Raw genomic sequence first — 26287 nt, forward strand, 5'->3', positions numbered from 1 at the left:
TGTTGTACTAGAGTAGCGAAGTTTGAAGTTATAACATCTGTTGAAAAATAATAAGTAAGTATATCCATGAAGTCATAACAGTTCAGGAGGGTCGTAACTAATATCATTTTTATTACTCCGTTTGTGTTAAAAATAGCAACATTCAGCTACAGATCGTCCTCAATGTCACTTTAACAAACTATTTTGGAAGTCATGGCTCGCTACATCGCTACAACTAGTCATCATTTAGCTTACAAAAGCTGATAGGAAGTTGAAGATAGAACCACTAAACATAGAAGTGATCGCAAAGTACAACATAAATAATACCCTATGTAATGCCGTGTGTTTAGTACCTCTAATTGAACTCTAATTATGCTGTGTCATAACTTGCTGTCCTAGATTGATGGTTGTGTTAAAGTGCTTAGACTACAGATCTGATGGTTGGATCTGTGCTCTGTAGTTCTGTACCAGAGCCATCAAAGCTACCGTAGTTCGATGACACAAGCATTCCTGAGGCATGAGTCTTTCCTCACGCTTCGCTCTAACTTTCGTTTCTCTCCTGAACCTCTCTCTATCATCTGCAAAAAAGGTGTTCTATGATCTTCGACCCACAAGTTTTGCTATTTTCTCTACTAAAAAAAAGTAAAAGAGGGATGGCATGAAACAACACATACAACTACACTACACCACAGTATGCAACCACACTAATCCGTTAACAAATATCTTTTTTGTGGTTTGTGATGCATGTCAAGCCTGTGCTCCCATAAAACAGCACTAAATACCTTATACCAACAAGACCTTACCAAGGATGAACACACAGTTAATATTGTCTCTAAGGTACAGCTATCATAACCTTATGCAATTATAAAGGCAGTTCCTGAGATATACATGCATGCGTAGGAGGTGCAGGGTGAACTTCCTGACACCAAGGCATCTTTAGAATACTTAATGGTTTTATGGTATACTAATGACTCCTTGGTCTGATTACATGGTTTCATAGTAATGAAAATCATAATAGGCCTGTTTTGAGTGCATGAACTTAGTGTGAATAGAGTCATTACGTGTGAAACAGCAACCGGTGTAACTATAACCAGTACGGAGATGAATACAGCCCATCTGCACACTTGATCAGTTTCTCGGAAGGTTGAAGAATGAATTCCTTCAAAGTTTTTCTACTTAGCTAACTATTATCAATCAATTTCTAACGATCATTCCACACTCTCGTACAATAAATATTTTTATAATGTTTAGGATACTTTTATGATGAATTGGATTATTTTATGAGGTTTTCAAGCACTGCTAAAGATGTGAGTACTTACTCAATAGCCTTAGTTCCTGAAGAAAAGAGTTCGCCTGACCATAACAGCCAGCAGGTCGCTGCCATCCAAGAATCCTCTCTACCCAGTCAATGCGAGAGAACTGTCGAAAGTAGCCGGCTAGGCCACAGAATGCAACTGTAACGTAAATTGGTTTTGTTGTTGTTTGCTTGAGTACCGGGTCGACGATAGTTAATATATATTTTATTTACTTGTCTAAAATGGTTGTGTTATAACTCAAATCATTTTCTACTTTCTATAGATTGCAAGTCAAGCAGCTATTCCATAACCACTATCAACAATAGCACAGTTTCAAGGTAAAAAACCTTGTGATACATTACCACTTTATACAGACTTGACATTTTTATCCAAAGATCTTAATTTATGTAGTATCTGATAGTGGATACATAAATTGTCCCAGATATTTATTAAAACAGAGTTAGTGTGCTGAGTATTTCTCTGTACATATTCTACACGTTATATATAGGCCTATATACTGTTATATGTATACATATGTACACGATGCAAGTACTGAAAAAATGCATGGATGCTGCCACTTCATATTTATTTAAAAGAAAAGCAGACAGCGCACACCCTAAAATTTTAATAAATGAACAAAGTGACTAAATATTTACTTGCGAGACTACAAGTTGAAGCATAAGATAAACCAATCCTACATCGAAGCCAAAAAAAGTTAAATCATCAACACACCTACCGATGCAAACAGCACTGAACTAAAGTTATTTACTAGTTTGTGTAGATGCTGTCAGCAACCAGAGCATATGATAATTATCAAGGAGATCAACTGATTCGCTTAACAAGCTCTAGAACTTTCAGGTACGGACCTACCTTGCTCCATAAATAGATCTTGCTCTATGTCAGTCTGTACCGGCTCAGACTTTGTTTCCATATAGATTGTAGAACAGAGCTCTTTCTTCAGGTCAGCAATGATGCCAAAACGTCCAGACGTAGTTACACAGGTTGACTAGAGTAAAAAAACCGTATTCAAACACTAGATAAACCATTGTTGTTGCTGAGTTTTTTTCCATTTAATTGTACAGTGAGAGGCTTAATGTTTGTATTTTTACAAATTTGTAGTTCATGCATTGTTTTTTATATTTAAATCAGCAAAAACTATAGTATTTTTTTCTAGTAATATATTATGCAATAACATTTTTGATCAAAAAAATTAAAGAAAATTTAATCCATTTATTTTCTAATTATTTTACTCGTTATTTTATGAGAGAATTTTTACCATATATCTTTGTTTGCCAATAACTTTGAAAGAACATATTTCAACAAAATAGTTGATGAAAAGTGTGGTAGACAGGAATCTTAGTCAGAATTTCATTCTAATTAATTTATTTTACGTGGTGTACAGCTTTTCCAAAGCACACTGCATAGTAATCGAGAGTGATTACATCATAAGAAGCGGGACTGTTAAAAACAAAGACTAGCTGTGACATTGACAGGAAGGCACAAGGAGGGGGTGTTTGAAAAAGGCGTCTAACGGCGCTGTTGACAGGAAGACACTTTTTTTTTATAAAAAAAAATAAACAGAAATTAACAGAAATAATTTTGAGGCCCAATTATAAGATAAATATAGATATAAGTTTCGAATAATGTTGGAGAAGACACGACAGCGGAAAGCAAACATTCAATCAATAAGCTGTGGCAGCGCTGCAAATACCTGAGAGAGTATGAGAAAATAATAAAGCTGGTGTGTAGCTGAGTAGCCCCGGACATCCGGTGCCATCATCATTTGAAGACACGAGCTGCTGATGTTGCAACTGCAAATAGATGTTGAGGCTGTATTATCGCCCGCCCTTGTTTATCAGAACATTTTGGTAGAGCTACTAAGGCTATGGCGAGTGGGCATAGCTATTTGTTGAAACAATTATAAACCTTATTCACAGTATAAGCAACCGATGTCTTATAATTATAATTACTTGTGTTGAATGTAAAATGGAGCATGCCATGACAACACCCGATGTATAGTGATATTAATTTTAAATCTATTTTTCACTTTTTAGTTTATAAGTTTTAGACTGGTAAATTTTTAAAGTGAGAATAATAACAAATAAACTATAAACAAATACCTACGAGTGAGTTAAACGTTAAAGTTGCAATTTATAGACTTTGCAAGACAGTTGGGATGTGAGGAACAAACTACCACTAATAATAAGGATGAAAGCTGCCACTAATTATGATAATAATAAGGATTAAAGCTGCCACTAATTATAATAATAATAATAATGATTAAAGCTGCCACTAATTATAATAATAATAATGATTAAAGCTGCCACAAATTATAATAATAATAATAATGATTAAAGTTGCCACTAATTATAATAATAATAATGATTAAAGCTGCCACTAATTATAATAACAATAAGGATTAAAGTTGCCACAAATTATAATAATAATAATAATGATTAAAGCTGCCACTAATTATAATAATAATAATGATTAAAGCTGCCACTAAATATAATAACAATAATGATTAAAGCTGCTACTAATGGTAATTAATAGCTCATTTTCAAAAGAGTTTTCATCGCTCTTTGAAATCGTATATCAACTCAATTGTATTAGCCAATTGGACGTAGGCTTGCTGATAAACAAGACAACTGTCCAGAAGTCATTAAAACCGCTACTAAAACATAAAAAGCTGTAAAAATTTATAAAAAATTAACACTGTAAATAAAATCAAAGCTTTTTTAGAACAACTTATTGTTTCTTGACATGTATATAGAGAGCTGGAGTGGCAGCATTAGTAGCGGACACACGCTTTCTGTAATAAACTTAACAAATATTTTTGCAAAGAGACAGTGGTATTAAACCAAAAGGTTGGAATTTAGTAAAACATTTTGGCAGGTCATATAGCTTACCCCGACTTACTCCAACATTCATGTTATATTAATGTGTAAGTGAGAAGGAAAATGTAAGGAAACACATAAAACAAAAATATACCTATAACACAATTATAATGCTATTTCTTAAAAAGCAATGTTTAATTTTTTATTGGTCAATTGAACTAGTATATACAAATATTTGCAGTATTTATAGTGGCATTCACTAAAAGTAAAATTAATAACTAAGCTTCTCTATATAGTTTTGTTTCTGAGTTTTTACCATTTGCTAGTACTTGCGTTTTGAAATGGCCCAAACACAACTTGCAGTACCGAGTCTATGAATTCCCCAAACTCATGTTTACATGCAGCACGTTGCTAGGAGATTGTTTATGATTGGCCACTACCATTGTTTCAATGATAGATCATTTGTGCTTGGCCACCACCAGTGTTTTAGTATCCCAAAAAAATGTTATCTGCTCGATATAAACTTCATTGACAACACCCACCAGTTGATATTCAATATGGCAACAATTGATTGCAATATTTACCTGCTGCGTAGTGCCTCTTCTATGCACATATCTGAAGAATCTTCATCGAATAATTCAGAAGGAACATCTTCTGTGTCATCTGGCGCATCGCCAAGGTCTGGGAAAGTAAATAAGTCTAAAACGCCATTCATAAACTCGCCCTCTTTTGCCCTCAGTTCTGGTCCATCTCGTTCAATCACACTCGGCCAGAAGTCAACCGCAATCAGCCGCCTCAACTCTACAATACAACCAGATCAAAAACCTAACGATTTTTAGAATGTACTTTTTGCATAAGATCTCAACATTTGTATACGACCAATATCTCAGCATTGTGTAGATAACTCCTCATTTTTAACACGCAGTAAAGTGGAGGTAGGCACCTATAGCACTGGTTGTTTTCTTTTACTGGTTTTAACTGCGTATACAAATAGATAGGTATTAGCTTTTTTTTAATCAATCAGTACCGTTTAAAGAAAATTAGACCATTAAACAAAAAAGTATATTATAATGCGCTTTCAATCATTGCACGTTTTACCTTTTTTGAGGTTTTGCATAAAAACTAGCAGAAGAAGCATAGAGTTTATACTGATTCGTCATGTAGGCAAAAAGTAATTTTGAGCAGATTGGATTTATTATTTAGCTCATATATATGTATTAGAAGTTGTATCCTCATAAAAAACCGTAAATTGTTTTTTCTCGGAGCAGACAACACCTACTAGAACTCAAATCATTTCAGCCAACTTGTGTTCATGCATAAATATAGTTAGAAAATGAACCCAACAAGTAAATTACATTAATCATATTTGACTGGGTTGATAGACATTAGAGTCATTGAGGTGATCAACCTCGGCAATGTTTCTCAGAGCTAAATCAATATCTCACCTTGAATGTTGATAACGCTGACATAAACGCTGCCATGATTATGAGTGTCAACAAGTTTGTGTGATGATAAAATCATGAGAATGAATAAAAGAATCTACTGTACAAATCTGTGACTGGAAGCTGATAAAACTGTACAATAAAGGAAGAACAGTGGAGATCACACAAGAAAAGATAGAAAAAGTAACTAATATAAGAAGGCGAGTGAAAGATAAAAAATTTAAAAATGTGAATAGCGAATAACTTGCAGGCTTTGAGATGACTTTAAAAAAAACTTGAAAACACAAAAAATATAAATTGAAATTTAAGTCAAATTTGGACTAAACCATCAAAGTAAAAAAAATGTCGGACCTATAGATGGTATAAAAGAAATGATTGTCGGCATAAAAAATATGAAGCTGTTGGTAAAGGTGCTGCCAATGGTCTTTAGCATCTTTATTATTAATATTTTATTTGTCAGTACAAGTAAAGTGAAGATTTTTCAAAATTTACAATTCACAAAATGCTTACATTACAAATTTACAAAAAACAAATGTTGATATAAAATGAAAAAGTGTTGCTTTTGTTAATTTATTGCTGTTTTATTATTATCCAATTGTTTGTTTTAATTATAACGGCACAAACTATGAGATTGCAAAAAATTATTTTGAATGTAAAATATAACTCTGCAACACAGTGGCGTAATCAGATTTGAAATGACAAATAAAGGTTTTCAATCACGAGTCAGCAAGCATGTCTGACAAAACTCACTCTCGTAATACACATGTTCGTAGCTGGCAACCTCTGGAATGGCAACTTCTATTGTCTCAGACACTAAAGAAAGCAGCTCCACTGTCTCCCTAGTCTTGTCTTCTGCTCGAAGTTGCTCCAGTTGAGCTGCAAATAAAACCCACCAGTAGTTGGACTCATTTAGTCTACATAACAGCACTGTACTAGTATATGACGGCACTGTACCAGTATATTACAGCACTGTACTAGTATATGACAACACTGTACTAGTATATGACAGTGATGTACTAATATATGACAGCACTGCATTAGTATATGCAACACTGTACTAGTATATGACAGCACTGTAGTAGTATATGACAGCACTGTACTAGTATATGACAACACTGTACTAGTATATGACAGTGATATACTAGTATATGACAGCACTGCACGAGTATATGATAGCACTGTGCTAGTATATGATAGTAATGTACTAGTATATGACAACACTGTACTACTATATGACAGCACTGTACTAGTATATGACAGCACTGTACTAGTATATGACAACACTGTACTAGTATTGACAGTGATATACTAGTCTTACACAGGGAACGTCACCTTTAAATTTACAAATGCAATACATTCAAGTATGGCTTAGCATCTTGTTAGCTGAACAAAACTTTGGTGTCACAATACGAAATTTTTTTAAAGATAGTTGAAGGTGTAAAGAAGTTAGAATACTATAAACAAATTAAGACTGTTTTAAAAGTGCAATGACAGGCACTGACACAATAATCTGTTTTTATTTAATTGTTTGTCAAAACCTGTGTGTTTTTACCAATATTCAAATACTTTCCACCAACTGCAACCAATTTTCATGCTTTATAAAAACTTCATCACAAAAATTTCCTCTACCGATGCCTCAGAGATTGAGAACACTCGAAGTCAAAGTCTTAACGCTGACCATGTACTAGATGCCTCTATAAAAGGTAATAACTCCTTTATGTACTCCTAGATGTATATAGTGAAAGCTGTGACTGATAGAAAAAATTGAAAAGTTGTGCTGGGACAAAGTAAAGATTTTTCCTAAATAAACTTTTGAGGTAAATTTGCATTACCCTGTACTATACGTAAACCGATGACAGCGTCTAAGTTGAGATGATCGTAATTCGCTCTCATGTACTCTGTCGCTGACTTTATTGCAGAGGCAATCCTCTTTCTCAAAGTGTTTGGTTGTTCCTGATTGGTAGTCTCTAGAAAAGATGCTGCCGAGATGAGCATGGCAGACAAGATCAGAAGCAGAAATGTGAATTTCCAAGGCATGGTGATTGTAGGAAAGACAGCGTGTTTGTAACTGGACATAAAATCTCTTTTTCGCTCTAAAATACTGGAAGCAAATGATCCACTAGAAGAAACTGTGTCAGGGGCGGATCTAGGAAAAAAAGTGTGTGGTGCAAAATTTGTGTAATATACCTATCTTGAGTGGGAGGGGGTGCGCGGGGTGACCCCCCTACCTGGCTCCACGCTAGCGGAACTTTTTGAAATTTAGGCATCTTAGAATGAAGGAGAGGTGTGTTTGAGCCCAAAAAGTGTAATCATTTATTTGCAGCAAACAACAAGTTTAGAGGTAAACATTGACATTAGATAAGATTAATTAAATTGGTGTTTTATAATGTTCCTTATACTATGTATATCAAGATTACATGTAAACAGAAAGTTAACAAACATTTGTGCAATAAAATAAAATCAAGACAAAATCAATCACAAAACTTCAGCAGCTATTTGGTTTGGCTGTGCAGAAATTAGCCATCATTTCTGCAAACTGCCATAAAAAATGTTTCGTAGTATTAGCTACAGCTGTACATAACGATGCTATTATAAAACAAACATATTAGGGCATACTTTTTTTAATTGTTGTTTTGTCGTCGAAAGAAATGATCCAAAGTTCGTTCTTGACCTTTCTTTTGAGACATTTTGCTTTTAAAATTGCTTGTAGTTCTTCTTTCGAAAAAGTTGTGGCTCAATTGGGGATGTTTATTGGGACCACTCAGGTCAATGTTATTAAAACTGGTTCGTTATAACAAGCTCTACTAGGCCGTTTTTGTTCATTTCCTCCCAAAGCAAGTTCTCAGTGAAATGAATTGTACTTTACTCAATTCTTGATAGATTTTAAATCTTTTTTTAAAAATTTTTTGCCATATTTGTGGTGGTGCATTTGCACCATATGCACCACAGTAGATCCGCCCCTGTGTGTACACACCTTAGCAATTTTATGCACAACACTGTGATTTCCTTTAAAGTCAGTCTCAAACAAAACCAATAAAAATCTGATACACTTGTGAAAACATTAGAAACTTAACTAATTTAGATGGTAGGCAAAATTTAAAAGATCAAATGAAATAAATATTTCTTCTGGTAGTTTTGAGTGCCAAGTTAAAAGAATCAACTTAAGAGGAAGGTAATTACCTTTCTGTTTCGTTAGACTGCTGTCAAAAATCAATAGCCGACGAGATGCAATTAGCTACGTACCAGTAACTGATGCATTACACTCCCAATAGCTCCATCACCTCTCAATTCCAATCATTAATCGTTTGTTGGACCGTGACCGTATCGTCTGTAAGCGTGACATAATTTCCTATTCACATCCTGTCTTTAACACACCCGATGTGACCTTCACAAGCAGACCTTTCTCTCTCTTTGAATATACATTTCATAGCACACCACGTCATTTTTCTTCAACCAGCATCATTATTATAAATATTTATAGCCTATAAAGAGCTTGGTACCAATATCTCATTGCTAATGCAGTTTAACCAGAAATCATACGTATAGGTAAAATATTTTATTTGACGCTTGAAGTTTATTTTCAGCTAAATACTTCTTAGCACTACAACATTAACCATTTTAGTTGTTTTTTTATGAGATTTACCTTTGTTAAGTTATCGTAAACGTCCAAGAAATGTTATGTTTTACTAATCTTTACCGTAATCTTTACTATAGTAAGAATCGTAGGCGTATGTCGGTCTGAAGCCACGACTGGTGATTGAAAAATATTGCATTGTACAGGATTCGAACACATGAATTTCAGCAGCCCACCACACTGCCATCCGTGGCATAGCAGGTCACCACTTTGCCATCTGTGGCATAGCAGGTAACCACACTGCCATCTGTGATATAGCAGCTCACCACACTGCCATCTGTGGCATAGCAGCCCACCACACTGCCATCCGTGACATAGCAGCCCACCACACTGCCATCCGTGACATAGCAGCTCACCACACTGCCATCTGTGGCATAGCAGCCCACCACACTGCCATCCGTGACATAGCAGCCCATCACACTGCCATCCGTGACATAGCAGCTCACTACACTGCCATCCGTGACATAGCAGCCCACCATACTGCCATCCGTGGCATAGCAGCCCACCACACTGCCATCCGTGGCAATCGAAGAGCCATTAGTATTGCAGAATAATTGTATGTATAGTTATTACACTTAAGAATCTCTTATGGGGCACTGGACTGCCATGGTACTTAGTGAATGTACTGTGATGGCCTTCATAAACACTAACCATAGGCTAATTTGTGAGTGGAGTTATCTATCTAAATCATTTTACTAACCATAAGTAGACAACTCTCTGTTAAACTTGTGTCTGTTAAACGAACGAAGACGGAGGAAGATTTTCATTAGATGGAACCTTGTATCTGTATAATATGAGATTCCATCTATGAAAATTTTCCTTCATCTTCGTTTGTACAAGCTCCTCATGAACAGAAGCTGGGCTGCATAACTGTAGGAGAATGATCTAAAAACTTGTAATGTTACAGAGCATATTTAGCAAAATCATCTTCAATAGATGTTAACAAAAAAGTTGTCAACTGTGTTGAATATGTTTGCTATGACATGACATGAGCAGCCTTAATTTTACGCTTGAATTATAAAAGAATTTCAAATCTGACATTGTTCAAATGTTCAGCTCACTGCTTACACCTCCATAGGATAATAAAGGGGGTAGGAACTAGGACATCATCTTACTAATGGAGTATATACAACGCAAGCTTCTATCTGGTATGTTTTACAACTTAACTTTGTTTCTCCCAAATGGATTTACACCGAAAACCTTTTTATAAAGTTATTGCTTTGATATGTCATAAAGAAAATATAACAGTACTTGTGAATTTGGGAGCTCATTCCACCTGAGTTCTCAGATAAATGCTTGTGAGAACTGCAATATCTTGCAACAAGCTTTTTAGAAATACACAAAAGATTTATATGGACAAATGTTAAGAATGTTAAGAGAATGTTCAGCATCTTATAGTCGTTCACTGTTTGTACAGCAACTGCTGACTCAGAAGACAAAAAAGCAGTAAAGCTTAAAAGGCCAGCCACACTAGATTTGATTTTGGGGCTGGCACAGAACTCAGAGGTATCATCAAGTAGGTGTTGTTGGGAGTTGGTAAAATTATTTTACGACTTTAAAACCCTTTTTGCCATAACAGCCATAACAAGAGAGAATGCAAGCAGCAGTTTTACAAAGTGGCTGTTTAATGTCATCTGCGTGTGCAAATAGATCTGCTAATTAAAACGTCAAACAACTGGCCTTTTAGGCAACTGGTTAAAAAAGCATTTTCAAAGCCAGAAAGCTAAAATCGAATATGAGCACAAAGAGAAAAGTAGTGCAATGTCCTGAAAATTTCTCTATACAAATTTGACGGGATTGTGTGTATATACGTGTACATAATGCAGGTTCTGCAGAAATGCATGGATGCTGTCACCTCGTATTTATATAAAGGAGAAGTAGACAACACGCACTCTAGTCATGTATTCACTCTAACATTTCAATAAATGTACAAAGGGACTAGGTATTTACTTGCAGAGATGAAACATTTTTAAACTTTCAAGTGCTCTCTATCTCTAAATACCTCGCCCTGTGAAGATGTAGCCAGACACTTATCGTTATACCCATTTCCTATAACCTTAGGTTTTCTTGACATGCTTCAGCAGCGGTTTGCCATTGCCTTCTGTTGAGTGTTTTTATTTCATTAAGACACCATCTCTAACTAGCTGGCTGTTGGCTCGCAAAGGAGCTCCTTCATCCGTGTCAGGTTTTTGGCAGGGTTATTAGCCACTCTCCTCATCCGCGCTGGAGCATAGATGGGAGCCGGTTTAGTCACCAACAACCTGACCAGGTTTGGCATAGGAGTAATGGTAGTTGGATGCCCTTCCTAACACCACCAAGGGTTCTTATGCGACTTGAACCACTGCCCTAGTGATCGTAAGCCAGCGGCCAAACTACTGAACAATGGCCACTCCTACGTGCTACATGCTATCTTGGTCTGTTTCTTGCAGGAAGAACTGTTTAACAAAACGTACAAGCCTAGCTCGATTAAATAAAAGATATGCAATAAAAATTCCAAATTAAATCTTCATTAGCGCTCATTTGTATTATTTGTGCCAAAATTGATTTTACAACAGTACAAAATATTCATTTGCTTTTAAAAGCATGCAGATGTTTAGTATATGAGCAGCTGACATATATTGTTCAATAGCCATCTCCACATATACATAGGTCCTGCAGTATACAGAACTGCCAAGCTAGACCAACTGTTAAGACCATTCACTGGTTCAAACGCTGATGCTTAGAACGTTTGGTATTAAAATACAATCCTTGGCTTATGACTGAGCACTATAGATATTAAGCCAGCTACCAATAGAAATGATAGAATATAAACAATGTTCCATAGCGCTACTAAGGTGACGAAGCGTTAGAGAAAAGTCAGAATGCTGGTTGCTTTAGAAACAAATAAACAATTTATTGCGATAACAAGAGATTACAACGGGAAACAACAGAAATTCGCTCGGAAAGTATAAAGCCAGCTAATAACTAGAGAGATATAATGACTATCGGCAGAACTGCACTACTGTGACACAAATGCTCAATTCATGCACATGGTAAACAAAGTCAGTACAAGCACATAAAAAACTAGAGCAAATATGAAAATTATAAGCACCTCCGCTACTTGTGTATAGAATAGAATTTACAGACTCAAAACTGCCAAATGCTACAAAAAAAGTATAAAAATCTTCAAATATTTATGGTATGAACATTGATGACAAAGAAAGACTACATGTATCGTAACTAGGTAAAGTAATCCTCGAGTAGTACAACTTAGAAATCATGTCACCACCTGTTAGATACAAGCATATACATCGTGTGTGAGTATTAGACATTTGTTCAAAGCAAATAATTCCCTGGTAAGTGACTAATCAATGTAATAAAATAAATAGAACAATAAATATAAAACTAGACAATTAGTAAATTACCAATGCACCAACTGCTGATAAGGGACGAGCGATCAGTTCTGAGCGCCGACCCACAATAGCGCCGCAACGCAGCAGGCTGATACAGCGTATAGCCTTAGGGCTTCAAACACGGCTATCAGTCTGGTGAAATAGACTACTCCACAATAAATCTATCAGGGCTTGGCCAGTAAATATTTGATAACTGCATCATGTCAAGAGATATTTTTGAAAAAACGTGTGAGAATTGGATGGCAAGCGCAGAGTGATTATTATCACCACCGGAAGAAATGAGGAGCGATGACAAGACGCAGACATTTTAGGTTGAAGGCTGCCGTTTGACTATCATGGCCCGTTGAGGGTTAACAGTCGTTACAGTGGCTGAAGAGCTCGCCTTGTTGGCGTCATCATCAGCCATGGCCTTCTTGGCAGCAGCTAGCGCCTGCGCCACCCGCTCATTTATGGCCTTCTGCTGCTGTTCATTCAACATAGTTGATTGACCGCCAAAGGATGATAGGACCTTCGTCGATGTAGTTAGACTGAGATTCGAACTGCGTTTCTGGGGAGTGTTGGGAGGTGTAACAAGACTAGAAGAGGTGCTGACTAGGCTAGCTACTGACTGCTTGTTGGAGCCAACTATAGAGCTAGCTGATATCTTATGCGCGACGAGTATGTCACCCTTGTTGACCGTCTTGAGAGCCCGTGCAGTGCCCGGGGCAAACAGCATGCCCCCACTGATTGTTATAGGGTGTATAATACTGAGGGAGGGTGCACTAGATTCCCGCAAGGCTGATGGCTCATCTTTGACGGTCACACTGAGCTTAGGGTCCAGAGAAGTAAGGGAGGCATCAGGTATGCCATAGGAAGCGAGTGAGTGCTCCATTTCAGTATGTGCCTCCAACTGTTTGGTTGAATCAAATGACTTGCCGCAGAAGCACTTCAAAATGGCTTTAGCCAACCTACAAATGAGACGCGGGATATAAAAAGAGAAGAACTGCATGTGGACAAGTTGGACCAAAAAGACAGGCTATTACCTTGCTTCTCTCCTGTGTCCATTCCTTGCATGGTATTTAACCCCATTTATGTTCTTGTATCTCTTCTTGCAGCCCTTCATAGGACAGACAAATGGTTTTTCCTCATCTTCTGCCTTGCTCGACACCATCCTATAAGGAGCCAATTCAGCTTACACTCTGAGTGTACAGTATTATACATAGACAGTAATGAAGGATTCATTAATTCCAAACCTATCATTTCTGTACTTGTTTTTATATGCTAGTAATTGGAATAGTACCTATTTAATTTGTCCACGAATGTTAAGGTTATACTAAAAATGGCTATATCGAGCACAAGCAAATATCGCAGACATATTCTTCAAAAGTAACCATAATTATCGTAAATCGCTAGAATATTATTTTTTCCTTGAATTTAGTGGAAAATCCCTTGCATATAAAAGCTGGCAAAGCGACTTTGAAACAGATTACCGAGAGACAATTTAATTTATACAGCCAATCACAAGTCTGAACAGAAGCCTAAAAATATTGCTAGGTGGGGAAGCTGATGAGATCATTGCGCAATGATGCATTTTGTGAAGGACCGGAGATTCAAGTGAGTGATTGGCAAGAAGAGAGAGCTATTAATACTGTGCCCACTAACGGGCTTTATTCAAAATATTTTCGCGAAATTATTATAAACAAAACTTGGCTAACTTATACATACACGAAATTAAAAAAACAAAAACCAAAACATAATACAAAATAGCCAAATTCATATGCAGATGCTTTATTAAAATTGACTGTCAGTCAGGAAGGTTTCACAAAGTTGGCTAGATGCTTTAACGGAGGTGTGACACGGGTTTAGTTAATGCATTTGTAGAAATAGTTGTGGGTCGAACAACAATTAATAATAATCTATTCATGTTATAGACTTTCAAGCCATCAATTGATGTATGCAATAATAATTGTAATTTTTGATGTTTGGTGTGTTCAAAGAACTCATCTCCTACTAACTACATGTTACTGCTGACTAACATGTCAGGGATTCCACTACCCTGACTAAGTTCTTTAGTTGCAAAATTATTAAACAATCCAAATCATCCAAACTTTGCTGTGAGGTGCTATTCTAAATTCTTTGACTATTCAAATATTTATTAAAACTTCCAATTGGTTTGTTTTGTAATATCTTTTAATACAACAAGTTCAAATATCAAAACAAATTTCTATCTTCATTTATTTTAAAATAGAATTTTCAACATTCACTTAATAAGTTCATATGAACTGTTGACTATGCTGTTGTAAAGAATATTCTATAATTCTATTAGTTCTGACACTTAAAATGATGTTGTTGTAGTACAAAATGACAAAGGAATGATGAACGTTAAATTAAACTTAACCATGAAATAAATCTATGCCTCTAAACAACAGGTTAGGTGAAACAACATCTTTACATTAAAGCAAGACAATTGTATTTCATCAACAGCCATAGCGTACTGTGATTATCAAAAGGAACCGCGCAACTGGCAGCGCATTACGACACAAAAGAATGATGTAACAGGATAGGTTTGTTTATGGCACCATTGGTAAAATAATTTTTACTTCTCTCTCATTTGAACTAGGTATAAATGATCAGCTTACATATTGCTATACAAATGAGGTGTCAACAATAAAAACCGACACAATTATAGTAATCTGAAACCTGCAACTACATTTTATCTAATTGAGCAGAACTCCAAATAATCAAATGCAAAATGTCAATATTTGAGAATTTAATGACCTCAAATGTGATTATGGGCCGTGTTTGACTGCTAGGATGACCTTGGTTAATAGAGGAATGCTAGAAAGACAACTCCAAAGTGCTTATAAAATTGCCTGACACTTGACTGGGTTATACTATAATGAAAATGGTCTATTTTACAAATATTTGAAAAATTACAAATTCACAATGGCACAGTGTCAACTTTCTTCATCGAGGTCTTGCACACAGAATGCTATAAACAGTGTATCCACACAGCCAAACTTTAATAATTGACAATAAAACACATTTAATGAAGAGAGCAACTGTATAGTTGATAGAGCAGAACTTGATTGACAAGGGAGATTTTGATTGATAGGAAAGGTTATCATAATAGCAAGTAAAGCATATCGAGTAAAATTACATACACATTAGAAGAGGACTAGAACAAGTTTTTATCAGAAACATGCAACAATTTTACAAGCTCCACCTATCTCACACGATCCCTTAGTGCTCTCCGAGTTGGTAGTGCTCAACATATCTACACATTGTAGTCACCATGACATGCTTGCAGTACAAGGATGCAACAAGAAGCCTTTCTAAGACTTTCTAATCTATATACAGTGCACCCTCAGGATACGATTACCCTGATATACAATTTTTTCACCTTACGAAGTTGAACATAGTGAGAATTTTACCTCATCATACGAATCTTATTTCACCATACGAATTCGAGAAACTTTTCGCCCGAGTTCAAATTTGGCAGTTTGTGTGCTTATTACGAACGTCGAAATAATAAAAACGCTGAAATGCTGTTCGCTGAAAACATTTTCACGCTTGGAAGAAACACGATGACCGATTTCTCTCAAGTCAGCATTCCCACGTGGAAAATTTTGTGAAAATTACATAGGCGAAAGCAAATATTCATTTTTAGCGTTAACTCATATTTACTATAAACTTTTATTCAGCATATATATATAACTACAAGTATTTATATTTAATTCGTTAGCTATGGAATGTGAGACTGATACAAACGTGACAGGACGAAGCAAAAAAGTGATTTTTAAGACAACAAAGTTGGAGATCATAAATGAATACGAAAAAGGCGTTCGTATTGTTAATAATGCCAAGGAATATGGCTGCAACCAATCAACAATTGCAACTATTATTAAAAGAAGAAATCCATTAAAGCAAGTACAGGGAAGAGCTTACGACTTAAAAGAGTTGGAGGGCATGCACAGAATCAGCATTCAAGAGCAACAAATTAGTGGTGATGAGGAAGTAGATAAGACAGAAAAACCTACATCAGCAAAAATCAAGGAAGTTGGTATGAAAACCTTACTAGGTTCATTGAAAATAAACACCCAGAAAAGGCTTTCACAAGCCGTGTTAAAGACAATGTTAATGAAAGGTGCATGAGCTTTTGTAAAGAAATTTTGAGGAGTCATCAGAAACAGATTTCATTGGATAGATCTTTTCAAAAGAAGTGTTGAAAAGCAGATGATAAGCAGATGATAACAATAGACGGTGAATCTAACAAAAAAGCTAAGGATGAAAGCGCATCTGAAGAAGTGCTATTAGATTAACCCTTTCGTGGGCAGTGCGACGTTTTTGTCGCTTTGCGATACGGCTGCTAATGGGCAGTGCGACGTTTTTGTCGTTTCGGTAACGTATTTTATTATTGCCGTTTCTGGTTAGCTAAATGCCGTTTTTTGTTTACTTTTTTTACCAATAGCAAGCTACGATATAGTAGTTTCAGTTAGCCTCAAAAATTGACTTCAAGGTTGAAAAAAAACGATCGTTTTTAGCAGTGATGAATAAATAAACTTTCGAAAAAAATTAGAAAATTGTTCTAAATAATTTATCAACTTTTATTTTTCTTGCTTCGGTTTTAGCTTTTATTTACCGAATTTTTTGAGAGTTTGACTTTAGTTTACTGTCATGGCGACTTCTAAAAGAACCTCCCGAGATTATTCTCATAAAGTACGTACTAGTACCGAAAATACTAAGAGATTCAGAGATGACAGTGACTTTTTAGATTTAGTAGCAAGAGATGACAGTGAATCAGGTTTGAATTGTGATTGTAATGACTTTACATCTAGAAGTGACAGTGATAAAAAGGCTGGTAGCAGTAATGATGAGGATGTGAGTAGGAGTGATGCCAGTGCCTGGAAGAATATAACCAACATAAACAGAGATAAATCTCCTACAATTCAGCAGTTTATAGCAGTGACAGGCCCAGTATTTACTCCAGTAGATGCTCAACCAGTAGAGTATTTTGAAAAGTATTTTGAGCCTGTCAATCCAGGAAGTACATTTTTGTGGGAGCTCTTTGTTACACGAATAAGTACATGGTGCAAAGACTGTGATGTGGGCCTTTGTAAAAGAGAATGCTTTCAAAAATATCATTCGTAAATAGACAGTTATTATGAAAAGCATATATTTTATGTTATACATTTTTATTTGTTTATAATATATATATATATATATATATATATATGCCTATGGACATATACATGTATACATATGCACCTTTAAACATAGAGGTATGCACATAATAACACACAGAAAAGTGTATGAAACTTTTGGAAAAAATTGATTTTTTGGAAAATTAATTCGCCCATGGGAGTCTGATTTAGTTTTGAAAATTCGCCCACGAAAGGGTTAAGTTCTTTTAAGAATGTTTAACTTTGAGTGTTTAATTTACTGATGTACACTGGTACATAAAAACAATACTGTACAATGCATGCATAATGTATATCATTACTTGTCCTCTTAGTGTGTCACATTTTTCATGTTTTATTTATTTCATTTTATGTTATTTTATTTCATGTTTAATCATGCTTTTGCAAACGGGCCTCTTTTCTACTACGTAAATACAAATCATCGTATGTAATGCACATATAACTAGCTACTCAAGATAGTTGACGCATCCACATTATCTTGTAGGACTTGCTACCCTACCATTTTGAGTATAAATACATACAAACTCCTGTATGTATGGTCACATTGATTCTTGTGCACATTTCATACAAGACAAGCTACAACCTTCTCTGAATCTTTTTATAAGTGTTAGCTAGCTAGCAATTGTTTGCATTGAACCAGCATTTACAGTGCACCAGCAAGCATCATTAATAAGTGATCAATTAGGCTATCTTCTACATTGCGCCAAGTTGGCTTGTTTTTTACGAACACTCTTTGTAACAGCAGGAAAGTTGTGTCTTCCTGGCCATTTTTGCTTTTCAGGACCCAAAAGTGGTAACCTTTTTTAAAACCGGTAGAAAACTTGGAGTTGCGGTCTCTTCGACAGGACTAGACAACTTCTTTTAGCCTGCTTAAAATATTCTATTTCATTACGTATTAAATTTATTTTCAAGTGTACAATAACATAATTAACGTTGATACATTTTTGCCTCCTCTGCTGTACCCGCTACATGTACCAGCTCAAGTCAAGTTACTACAAAGGTATGTACGTACTGTGCAGTAAATAAAGTTTCCTAAAATGGCCAAGAAGTGCGGGAGAGGGCGCTTTCGAGAACTGCATCGCTCAGCCTTTTTTGTCGTATTGGGTTGAAAAAGGTAAAATGCAGACACGCTAAAAGTTACAGTGAAAGCGAAGGCAGAAACTGATGAGTGATAAAATGTTGAAATTCAGTAAAATAGTTAAAATACATACTAACACTTAGCTTTAAGTGTGTGTTTAGTAAGCTAAACTTATTTGCAGTGAAGTCAAAAGTTTGTCATACGTACATCTTGAAGGTAGGAACTCCTTACCGTACATACTGCATTTGGTACACAAATTATAATGTTGTATTTTATTGTAGATCATAACCACTAAATACAATACAGTTACTGTAGGTAACTATAGTTACTAAAGTTAACATACTATTTTGTTACTAATTTTCAATATGTACAACATTTTTATAAAATTTTGACTATTTTTACCAGGGGAGGTTTGCATTGGGTAATTACAAGGTCTCTATACCCCTACATTCAATTTTTTCACCATACGATGAGAACCCTGGAACAAATTAACATCATATCCTGAGGGTGCACTGTACGTAAATCTCAAAGTTTGTGAGTTTCGGTTTGTCCAGCTACAGCTATTATAATCTTGAAATGAATTGGATCTTGGAACCTCCCATTCCCAAGACGATATGCTAAACCATTGAGCTATGCGAGATTAATGGATTCACTGGGCGACATATGTCGCTATTTGGGTGAAAATACGCTTACCACTCCGCGTTACAGCGCAACATCATTTTATGCTTGCGCTCACGGTACCTATTAGTAAGTTTGGCAATACTAGCTTACTCAAATTAGCCATTGGTAATGTACCAGGGTAATGGCGAGTGGCAGGCAACTACATTACATTTTAATACCCGTGAAACGCCGGGCATTCCGTTAGTACTGGTTATCTGAAGCTTATTCATATAGAAAATTATATCACTAAGTAGATGCCAACACAATTAGAAAGTGACATCGAGAAGAATCAACTTGACTGAACCACATAATGGATCAGGAACCTCAGGTTGGCTATAACTGCCCTGCAACTTAACCCATTGACATCTGAGTGAGCAGAATGAGTGTACAAGTTGGTATTTGAGCTTCACCGTGTGTCATATAAATAGATACACATAAAGAGGGACCAGCGACATTTGGCATGTACAGAATGTAAAAAATTAGACTTGACTTGTAATTTGTTGGCTGTACCATAACTGTAATATTATTAGTTTGCATCGACAACTTTCCTCCTTTTTCTGACCAATTTTACTGGTTTTATAGACTATGATGGCGGTAATTTTTCAATAAGTCAACGGGGAACGCACATCTTCGACGTCTATTTACAACGATTTGTTTATTTTTTTTAGACACCAAAGTCTATTCTGCAAAATAAAACTAATAACAAATATTTTATACATCTACAATAGAGAAATACAAAAAATGTTTTTTACTATAAAGAGTTAACAACGTTAACGATCGATAGTTATAACGATCGCCTTTAAATATTTATGAACGATTGCGCAGCTACCTATTCTGTTTTGTCGACACATCTGACCATCTATCATGGCGAAGTATAATATCATGAAAGTTGTACATATAATAGATAAAATGCTATATGTACATCGGTTTTTCTTTCATAAGTGTGGTGAGAAATGTTAGCATTCAAATCGAATTTGAGAACTTGCCTCGACTTCACACTTGACGTTATATAGAATTTTTTACGCAGTAGGAAGCAAAAACCTAGCGTAAATTTTTTATGCTATCTGGAATTTGCGCTGTAAGAGGTATAAGTTATAGGAGCGTCTAATGTTATTCATTCTGCAGGACGGTAGAGCTGGCCAAAAATTAAAGAAGATGGGTGATTGTGATTATAATGGTTATGATAGAGCCGAGCAACACTGATAGGTTATTTGATGAAACGGGCCATGGGTTATGGTGTCTCCTAAGGGGCCGTGGGTTATGGTGTCTCCTAAAGCCACATAGTGCTTGAAACAAAGTCGCTATCATAAGGAGCCCAAACCTACCTAAGGATGAGCTGATGAGCCCACTGCTGTTCATTGGCCGTCGTTGAGCCTTTAAACTCGGCTTCGGACAAGCTGTCCAATGCACCGTAACTGTCTAAGCCATCATCATCATCAAAGTCATACTCACTGCCTGTCAACAGATGACCTGCGATCATCAAAGAAGGTGACAACATTACATACAGAAACCTACTAGTAGGTGTAAGACTGTAGACCTACTTGTAGATGTAAGTCTGTAAATGGAGATCTACTAGTAGGTGTAAAACTGTAGATGAAGACCTACTAGTGAGTGTGAGACTGCAGATAGAGACCTACTAGTAGATGTAAGACTGTAGATAGACACCTACTAGTAGATGTAAGACTGTAAATAGAGACCTACTAGTAGATGTAAGACTGTAGATAGACACCTACTAGTAAATGTAAGACTGTAGATAGAGACCTACTAGTAGATGTAAGACTGTAGATAGAGACCCACTAGTAGATGTAAGACTGCAGATAGAGACCTACTAGTAGATGTAAGACTGTAGACCTACTTGTAGATGTAAGTCTGTAAATGGAGATCTACTAGTAGGTGTAAAACTGTAGATGAAGACCTACTAGTGAGTGTGAGACTGCAGCTAGAGACCTACTAGTAGATGTAAGACTGTAGAGAGACCTACTAGTAGATGTAAGACTGTAGATAGACCCCTACTAGTAGATGTAAGACTGTAAATAGAGACCTACTAGTAGATGTAAGACTGTAGATAGACACCTACTAGTAAATGTAAGACTGTAGATAGAGACCTACTAGTAGATGTAAGACTGTAGATAGAGAACTACTAGTAGATGTAAGACTGTAGATACGAGACCTACTAGTGAGTGTAAGACTGTAGATAGAGACCTACTAGTAGATGTAAGACTGTAGATAGAGACCTACTAGTAGGTGTAAGACTGTAGATAGAGACCTACTAGTAGGTGTAAGACTGTAGATGAAGACCTACTAGTGAGTGTGAGACTGCAGATAGAGACCTACTAGTAGATGTAAGACTGTAGATGAAGACCTACTAGTGAGTGTGAGACTGCAGATAGAGACCTACTAGTAGATGTAAGACTGTAGAGAGACCTACTAGTAGATGTAAGACTGTAGATAGACACCTACTAGTAGATGTAAGACTGTAATTAGAGACCTACTAGTAGATGTAAGACTGTAGATAGACACCTACTAGTAAATGTAAGACTGTAGATAGAGACCTACTAGTAGATGTAAGACTGTAGATAGAGACCTACTAGTAGATGTAAGACTGTAGATACGAGACCTACTAGTGAGTGTAAGACTGTAGATAGAGACCTACTAGTAGATGTAAGACTGTAGACCTACTTGTAGATGTAAGTCTGTAAATGGAGATCTACTAGTAGGTGTAAAACTGTAGATGAAGACCTACTAGTGAGTGTGAGACTGCAGCTAGAGACCTACTAGTAGATGTAAGACTGTAGAGAGACCTACTAGTAGATGTAAGACTGTAGATAGACCCCTACTAGTAGATGTAAGACTGTAAATAGACACCTACTAGTAAATGTAAGACTGTAGATAGAGACCTACTAGTAGATGTAAGACTGTAGATAGAGAACTACTAGTAGATGTAAGACTGTAGATACGAGACCTACTAGTGAGTGTAAGACTGTAGATAGAGACCTACTAGTAGATGCAAGACTGTAGATAGACACCTACTAGTAGATGTAAGACTGTAGATAGAGACCTACTAGTAGATGTAAGACTGTAGATACGAGGCCTACTAGTGAGTGTAAGACTGTAAATAGAGACCTACTAGTGAGTGTAAGACTGTAAATAGAGACCTACTAGTAGATGTAAGACTGTAGATAGACACCTACTAATAGATATAAGACTGTAGATACGAGACCTACTAGTGGGTGTAAGACTACGGATTGAAGCTGATGTTGACATGACTGAATTGGTCCTCGGTCGATTTTTCTTGCTAGATGCGATTGCTAATAGAGACTTTTTAGGTTTGGCACCCCCATAGAACCGCAAGATTTTACTCATGGCAACAGACTGTGGGTGATCACTATCATCTCTCTCCACATCTACAATTTAACCATTGGGTGAATGTATAGGGTACACTTACTAACCCAAGGCTTCATCCTTGCAATCAGATATTTTACTATATTTAGACGGCGCCAGTCAACCTGTTTAGGAAGGACTTGCAGTCAATAATGGAGACTGTTTAATCATTTGGCTCATTTAACAGTAATGAACTGAATTTCAGTTCAGCCAGTCCGTAAAGCTAGTTCTTGAGTTTCAACTGTAACAAATTTGTTGAACCAAGACGTTATTATGTTTTGGTCAAGCATTAACTAGAGTACCATATTTGTACACACTACACATGTTACAATAATATCAAAAAAATAAATTTCCTATGCTTTAGCCTATGTTTTGGTATGACGATCTTGGTACAAAAGCAACTGCTAGTTTGCAGAGCCCATTTTGGTGTGATCAAATCTGATAACCGTTAAACTTAAAATAATTAGCCAGTCAGACTAAACTCTACTGGTGACCATCTTCTTTTTATCACAGAATTTTTACAAAGCAAAGCTCTATCCAATGCAGCGAATAATTTAGGATAAAGTGAAAGTCAACTTGATGCAAATGTTCTACGCTGGAGTGTTCTTGTTTATGATGTTCACATTAGTATTGTTGAGTTAACACCATTTATAGAAGTATAAGGAACTAAGTGAAACACTTCTTTGGCAATTCACTCAGCGGTGCCTTATCAAATATTTAGTTGTACATATTAATTGGATTTTATGAGCCAAATTTAACAACTTCTAAAACGCCACTTTTATGAGTTTTATCTAAAACCAAACAAATTAAATATGGAATTTTTGAGACTAGCTCAATAATAGATAAAACAAAGCAGATTTGGAACTACATAACATTTTGCATAATTGTTACCACAAATAAAGATTGATGCTTTACTTGTTTACCCGCATTACTTACTTTATAAATAGTCACCCTGACTACATGCAATTATTCAAAATATTCTTAAAAACTGAACTTTTTAAAAAACTGATGCACATTGGCACATAGACCAGATCAGCGTTTATTTGTATTTTATTAGAGCAGAGCAGAGAGCATTTTGAGCAGAGAAACACAGTAAACGGTGAGAATTATTGCCAATTGCTACACCAAATCAAGAAGAACATTAAAAACACGAAAAGAGGCATGCAATCTAGTGGCGTCATTCTCTAACAAGATAATGCAAGACTCTACACTGCCACTCTGAGACCATCAACCAACTAGGTTGGCAACTGTTGGACCAACTGCATTCCAGCGCTGATCTTGCACCTTTTGACTATCAACTTTGGTACTCTCAAGTCCTTTATGAGAGGAATTCATATGGAGACTCAAAATGGGGTCAGAGCTACTGTGAGCCAATCGTTATGAAAGCATTCTACAGAATTTTATGCTGATGATATCAAAAAATAGTACCAAGATAGCAAGTGTTTTGAATTGTCTGCCAATACATGTTGATAAAAAAGTATCTAGCTGAACTACAACTTGACTTGGAGTAAAACTATCTTTATTTATCGAATCGCCCTCATAAATATAGATAAACCATGACATACAATTGATCAGCTTAACATGAATTTTGGAGAAAAAATGTGACAATTTTAGCAACTATTTCTGTTGACATATGAAGCGATTTTCAATATGAGATGTCAAAGATTTACAAATAATTAGTTTAGTTAGTAAAAAAGATGGTAAGGTTAAGAAGAAAATGTAAAAACAAAAAAAAATCTAGAAAGGTTTAAATTTGAACTAATAAGCTAGAATAACGTACTCTGTGTATTTCTATCGCCCAATGAATCAGCAAACATACACTTTGCCGAGCCTATACTTCCATTTACACTGGTGTCAAAAATGTAATGGAAAAGCTCTTTTTGCTAAGTATTATTATTTAGTTAATTTAGTTCTTATATATATATATATATATAGAACTTACACTTTTACATTCAGTTCTCTACTCAGTTTCTATTATACACTGGCTGCGACGCAACACAATATTACTTTAATAAAGATTCATCAGTTTTTAGGTCTAGAATGAATGGAAAAAATGCAATGTATTTTTATGAAAAAATTATCTTTTTCAATATACGATAGTCTTGACATTCAAAAGCTGATATCAGATTGAGTTAACATTATATTCTAAGGTTTGATTGTACTGTTGCAAATCACTTGATTTTGTGCCACTATACACTTTCAAAATAAAATCTCCAACACACAGGAAGTGATCTGATCTCCCTGATACGCATTTTCTAGGTAAGATGTTTAAAGCGTTTTCAAACTGTACATCAGTTGCAAGGAGATGAATTGCAGCAAATGAAACATTTGGCTAAACATATTATTTTACACAATATAGTTCATGTGTTTTACTCTAGTAAAACTTAGTAATACGCATTAAAAGGCTTAAACATGCTATAATTCATGAAACATTGATACAACCTAGCAACTGCGGTATAAACAAGATGATACCAAGATGCAACATAAAATTGAGTACATGTATTTGTAACACAACCTAATTGACACATTCAAACAAGCAACAAGGACAAAAACAAACGCATAAATGTAATCTCAGTATACTTCTTCAAAGTACCATAAAAACCAAATGTTTGGTGTGTATTACTAGTTTTTAAGTAAAAACTTAAATAAATTATTATATACTGGCTTTAAAATCATAACCACACAAAAGCTTTTCTTCCCATAGTAACGTTATTTTTGATCCATGGTTCAATATTCAAAATGTTAATTTAAGGTATTTATTCATGTATTAATTGTATCACCACTTTACTGATTTTTTAATGTCATACATACATACCATAGCATCTTGTATGTATTTGTAACAAAGCCCTTAAATCACTCGTCATTTTAATTTACTGAACGTAATGAAAAGTACATAGCAACTGACAGCAAATCTGGTGCAGCTTGCAAACGTCTTCGCATATTTGGCAGATGTCATGTTAAAAATCAGAATTACGTGCGCACAATTAGTTGGATGTTGCCGCACCATTAAAACGTCTCAATGACCTACAGTAGCAATTAGCTTTTCGCAGCAATGATCGAAAGTACTAGCACGCAAACCTGTCGTTGGCACAAAATAAGTGTAATAGGATCGCTTTTGTGCACCTACCTAAAATATGAGCTTCCTCAATGTGCTGAATTAGTTCACCTAAAGTTTCAAAAACCAAATTACAGTTTCTAAATTTGCAACCGTTAACCATAAAAACGGCCATCTTCAATTAATTCTACACGTATTTTACTGCTGGGAATTTTGAGGATTGTAGACGCGAAATCCTACACGCTTCCCGTTTATATCCATTAATTTCTGACCTAAATTGACCTGTTAGACACAGACGAAAGATAGCAAAATATTGTTTTTATTTTAAAATTATTTATGAAAATTTAAAATACA

At 35.6% G+C, this 26287-nt stretch overlaps 2 protein-coding genes across 3 annotated transcripts; both read right to left on the bottom strand.

Moving 5' to 3' along the window:
- Positions 1–405: 405 nt before the first annotated feature.
- Positions 406–7590, bottom strand: LOC137409114 (UPF0764 protein C16orf89 homolog). The gene is made up of 7 exons (XM_068095544.1): positions 7386–7590; positions 6304–6429; positions 4696–4912; positions 2986–3085; positions 2145–2280; positions 1299–1433; positions 406–557 (listed from the first exon to the last, which is right to left on the bottom strand). The coding sequence occupies exons 1-7, from the start codon at positions 7588–7590 to the stop codon at positions 406–408; spliced, it is 1071 nt and encodes a 356-aa protein (XP_067951645.1).
- Positions 7591–12061: 4471 nt separating this feature from the next.
- On the bottom strand, positions 12062–26195 carry LOC137404240 (zinc finger protein GLI1-like). 2 transcript variants are annotated; one of them, XM_068090417.1, is made up of 5 exons: positions 26006–26195; positions 22722–22901; positions 20823–20952; positions 13602–13730; positions 12062–13526 (listed from the first exon to the last, which is right to left on the bottom strand). In XM_068090417.1, exons 1-5 carry the CDS (start codon positions 26106–26108, stop codon positions 12887–12889), a joined length of 1182 nt encoding a protein of 393 aa, XP_067946518.1. In that variant the 5' UTR covers positions 26109–26195; the 3' UTR covers positions 12062–12886. The 2 variants fall into 2 exon arrangements, with proteins under 2 accessions (XP_067946518.1, XP_067946509.1); XM_068090408.1 differs by having other exon boundaries at positions 20823–20967.
- Positions 26196–26287: the final 92 nt, after the last annotated feature.

This window comes from Watersipora subatra, chromosome 1 (genome assembly GCF_963576615.1).
Source record: "Watersipora subatra chromosome 1, tzWatSuba1.1, whole genome shotgun sequence".
NCBI lineage: Eukaryota > Metazoa > Bryozoa > Gymnolaemata > Cheilostomatida > Watersiporidae > Watersipora > Watersipora subatra.

Coding starts and splice junctions, on each gene's coding strand:
- LOC137409114 (XM_068095544.1), bottom strand. CDS start 7,590: ATGCCTTGGAAATTCACATTTCTGCTTCTGATCTTGTCTGCCATGCTC. Junction 3,086..4,695: donor GAAGAGGCACTACGCAGCAG/GTAAATATTGCA, acceptor ATCTATTTGCAG/TTGCAACATCAGCAGCTCGT. Junction 2,281..2,985: donor ATTTTCTCATACTCTCTCAG/GTATTTGCAGCG, acceptor TTTTTACTCTAG/TCAACCTGTGTAACTACGTC.
- LOC137404240 (XM_068090408.1), bottom strand. CDS start 26,108: ATGGCCGTTTTTATGGTTAACGGTTGCAAATTTAGAAACTGTAATTTG. Junction 20,968..22,721: donor CCGTAGTCTTACACCCACTA/GTAGGTCTCGTA, acceptor TGATGATCGCAG/GTCATCTGTTGACAGGCAGT. Junction 13,731..20,822: donor GCTCATCAGCTCATCCTTAG/GTAGGTTTGGGC, acceptor GGCTCCTTATAG/GATGGTGTCGAGCAAGGCAG.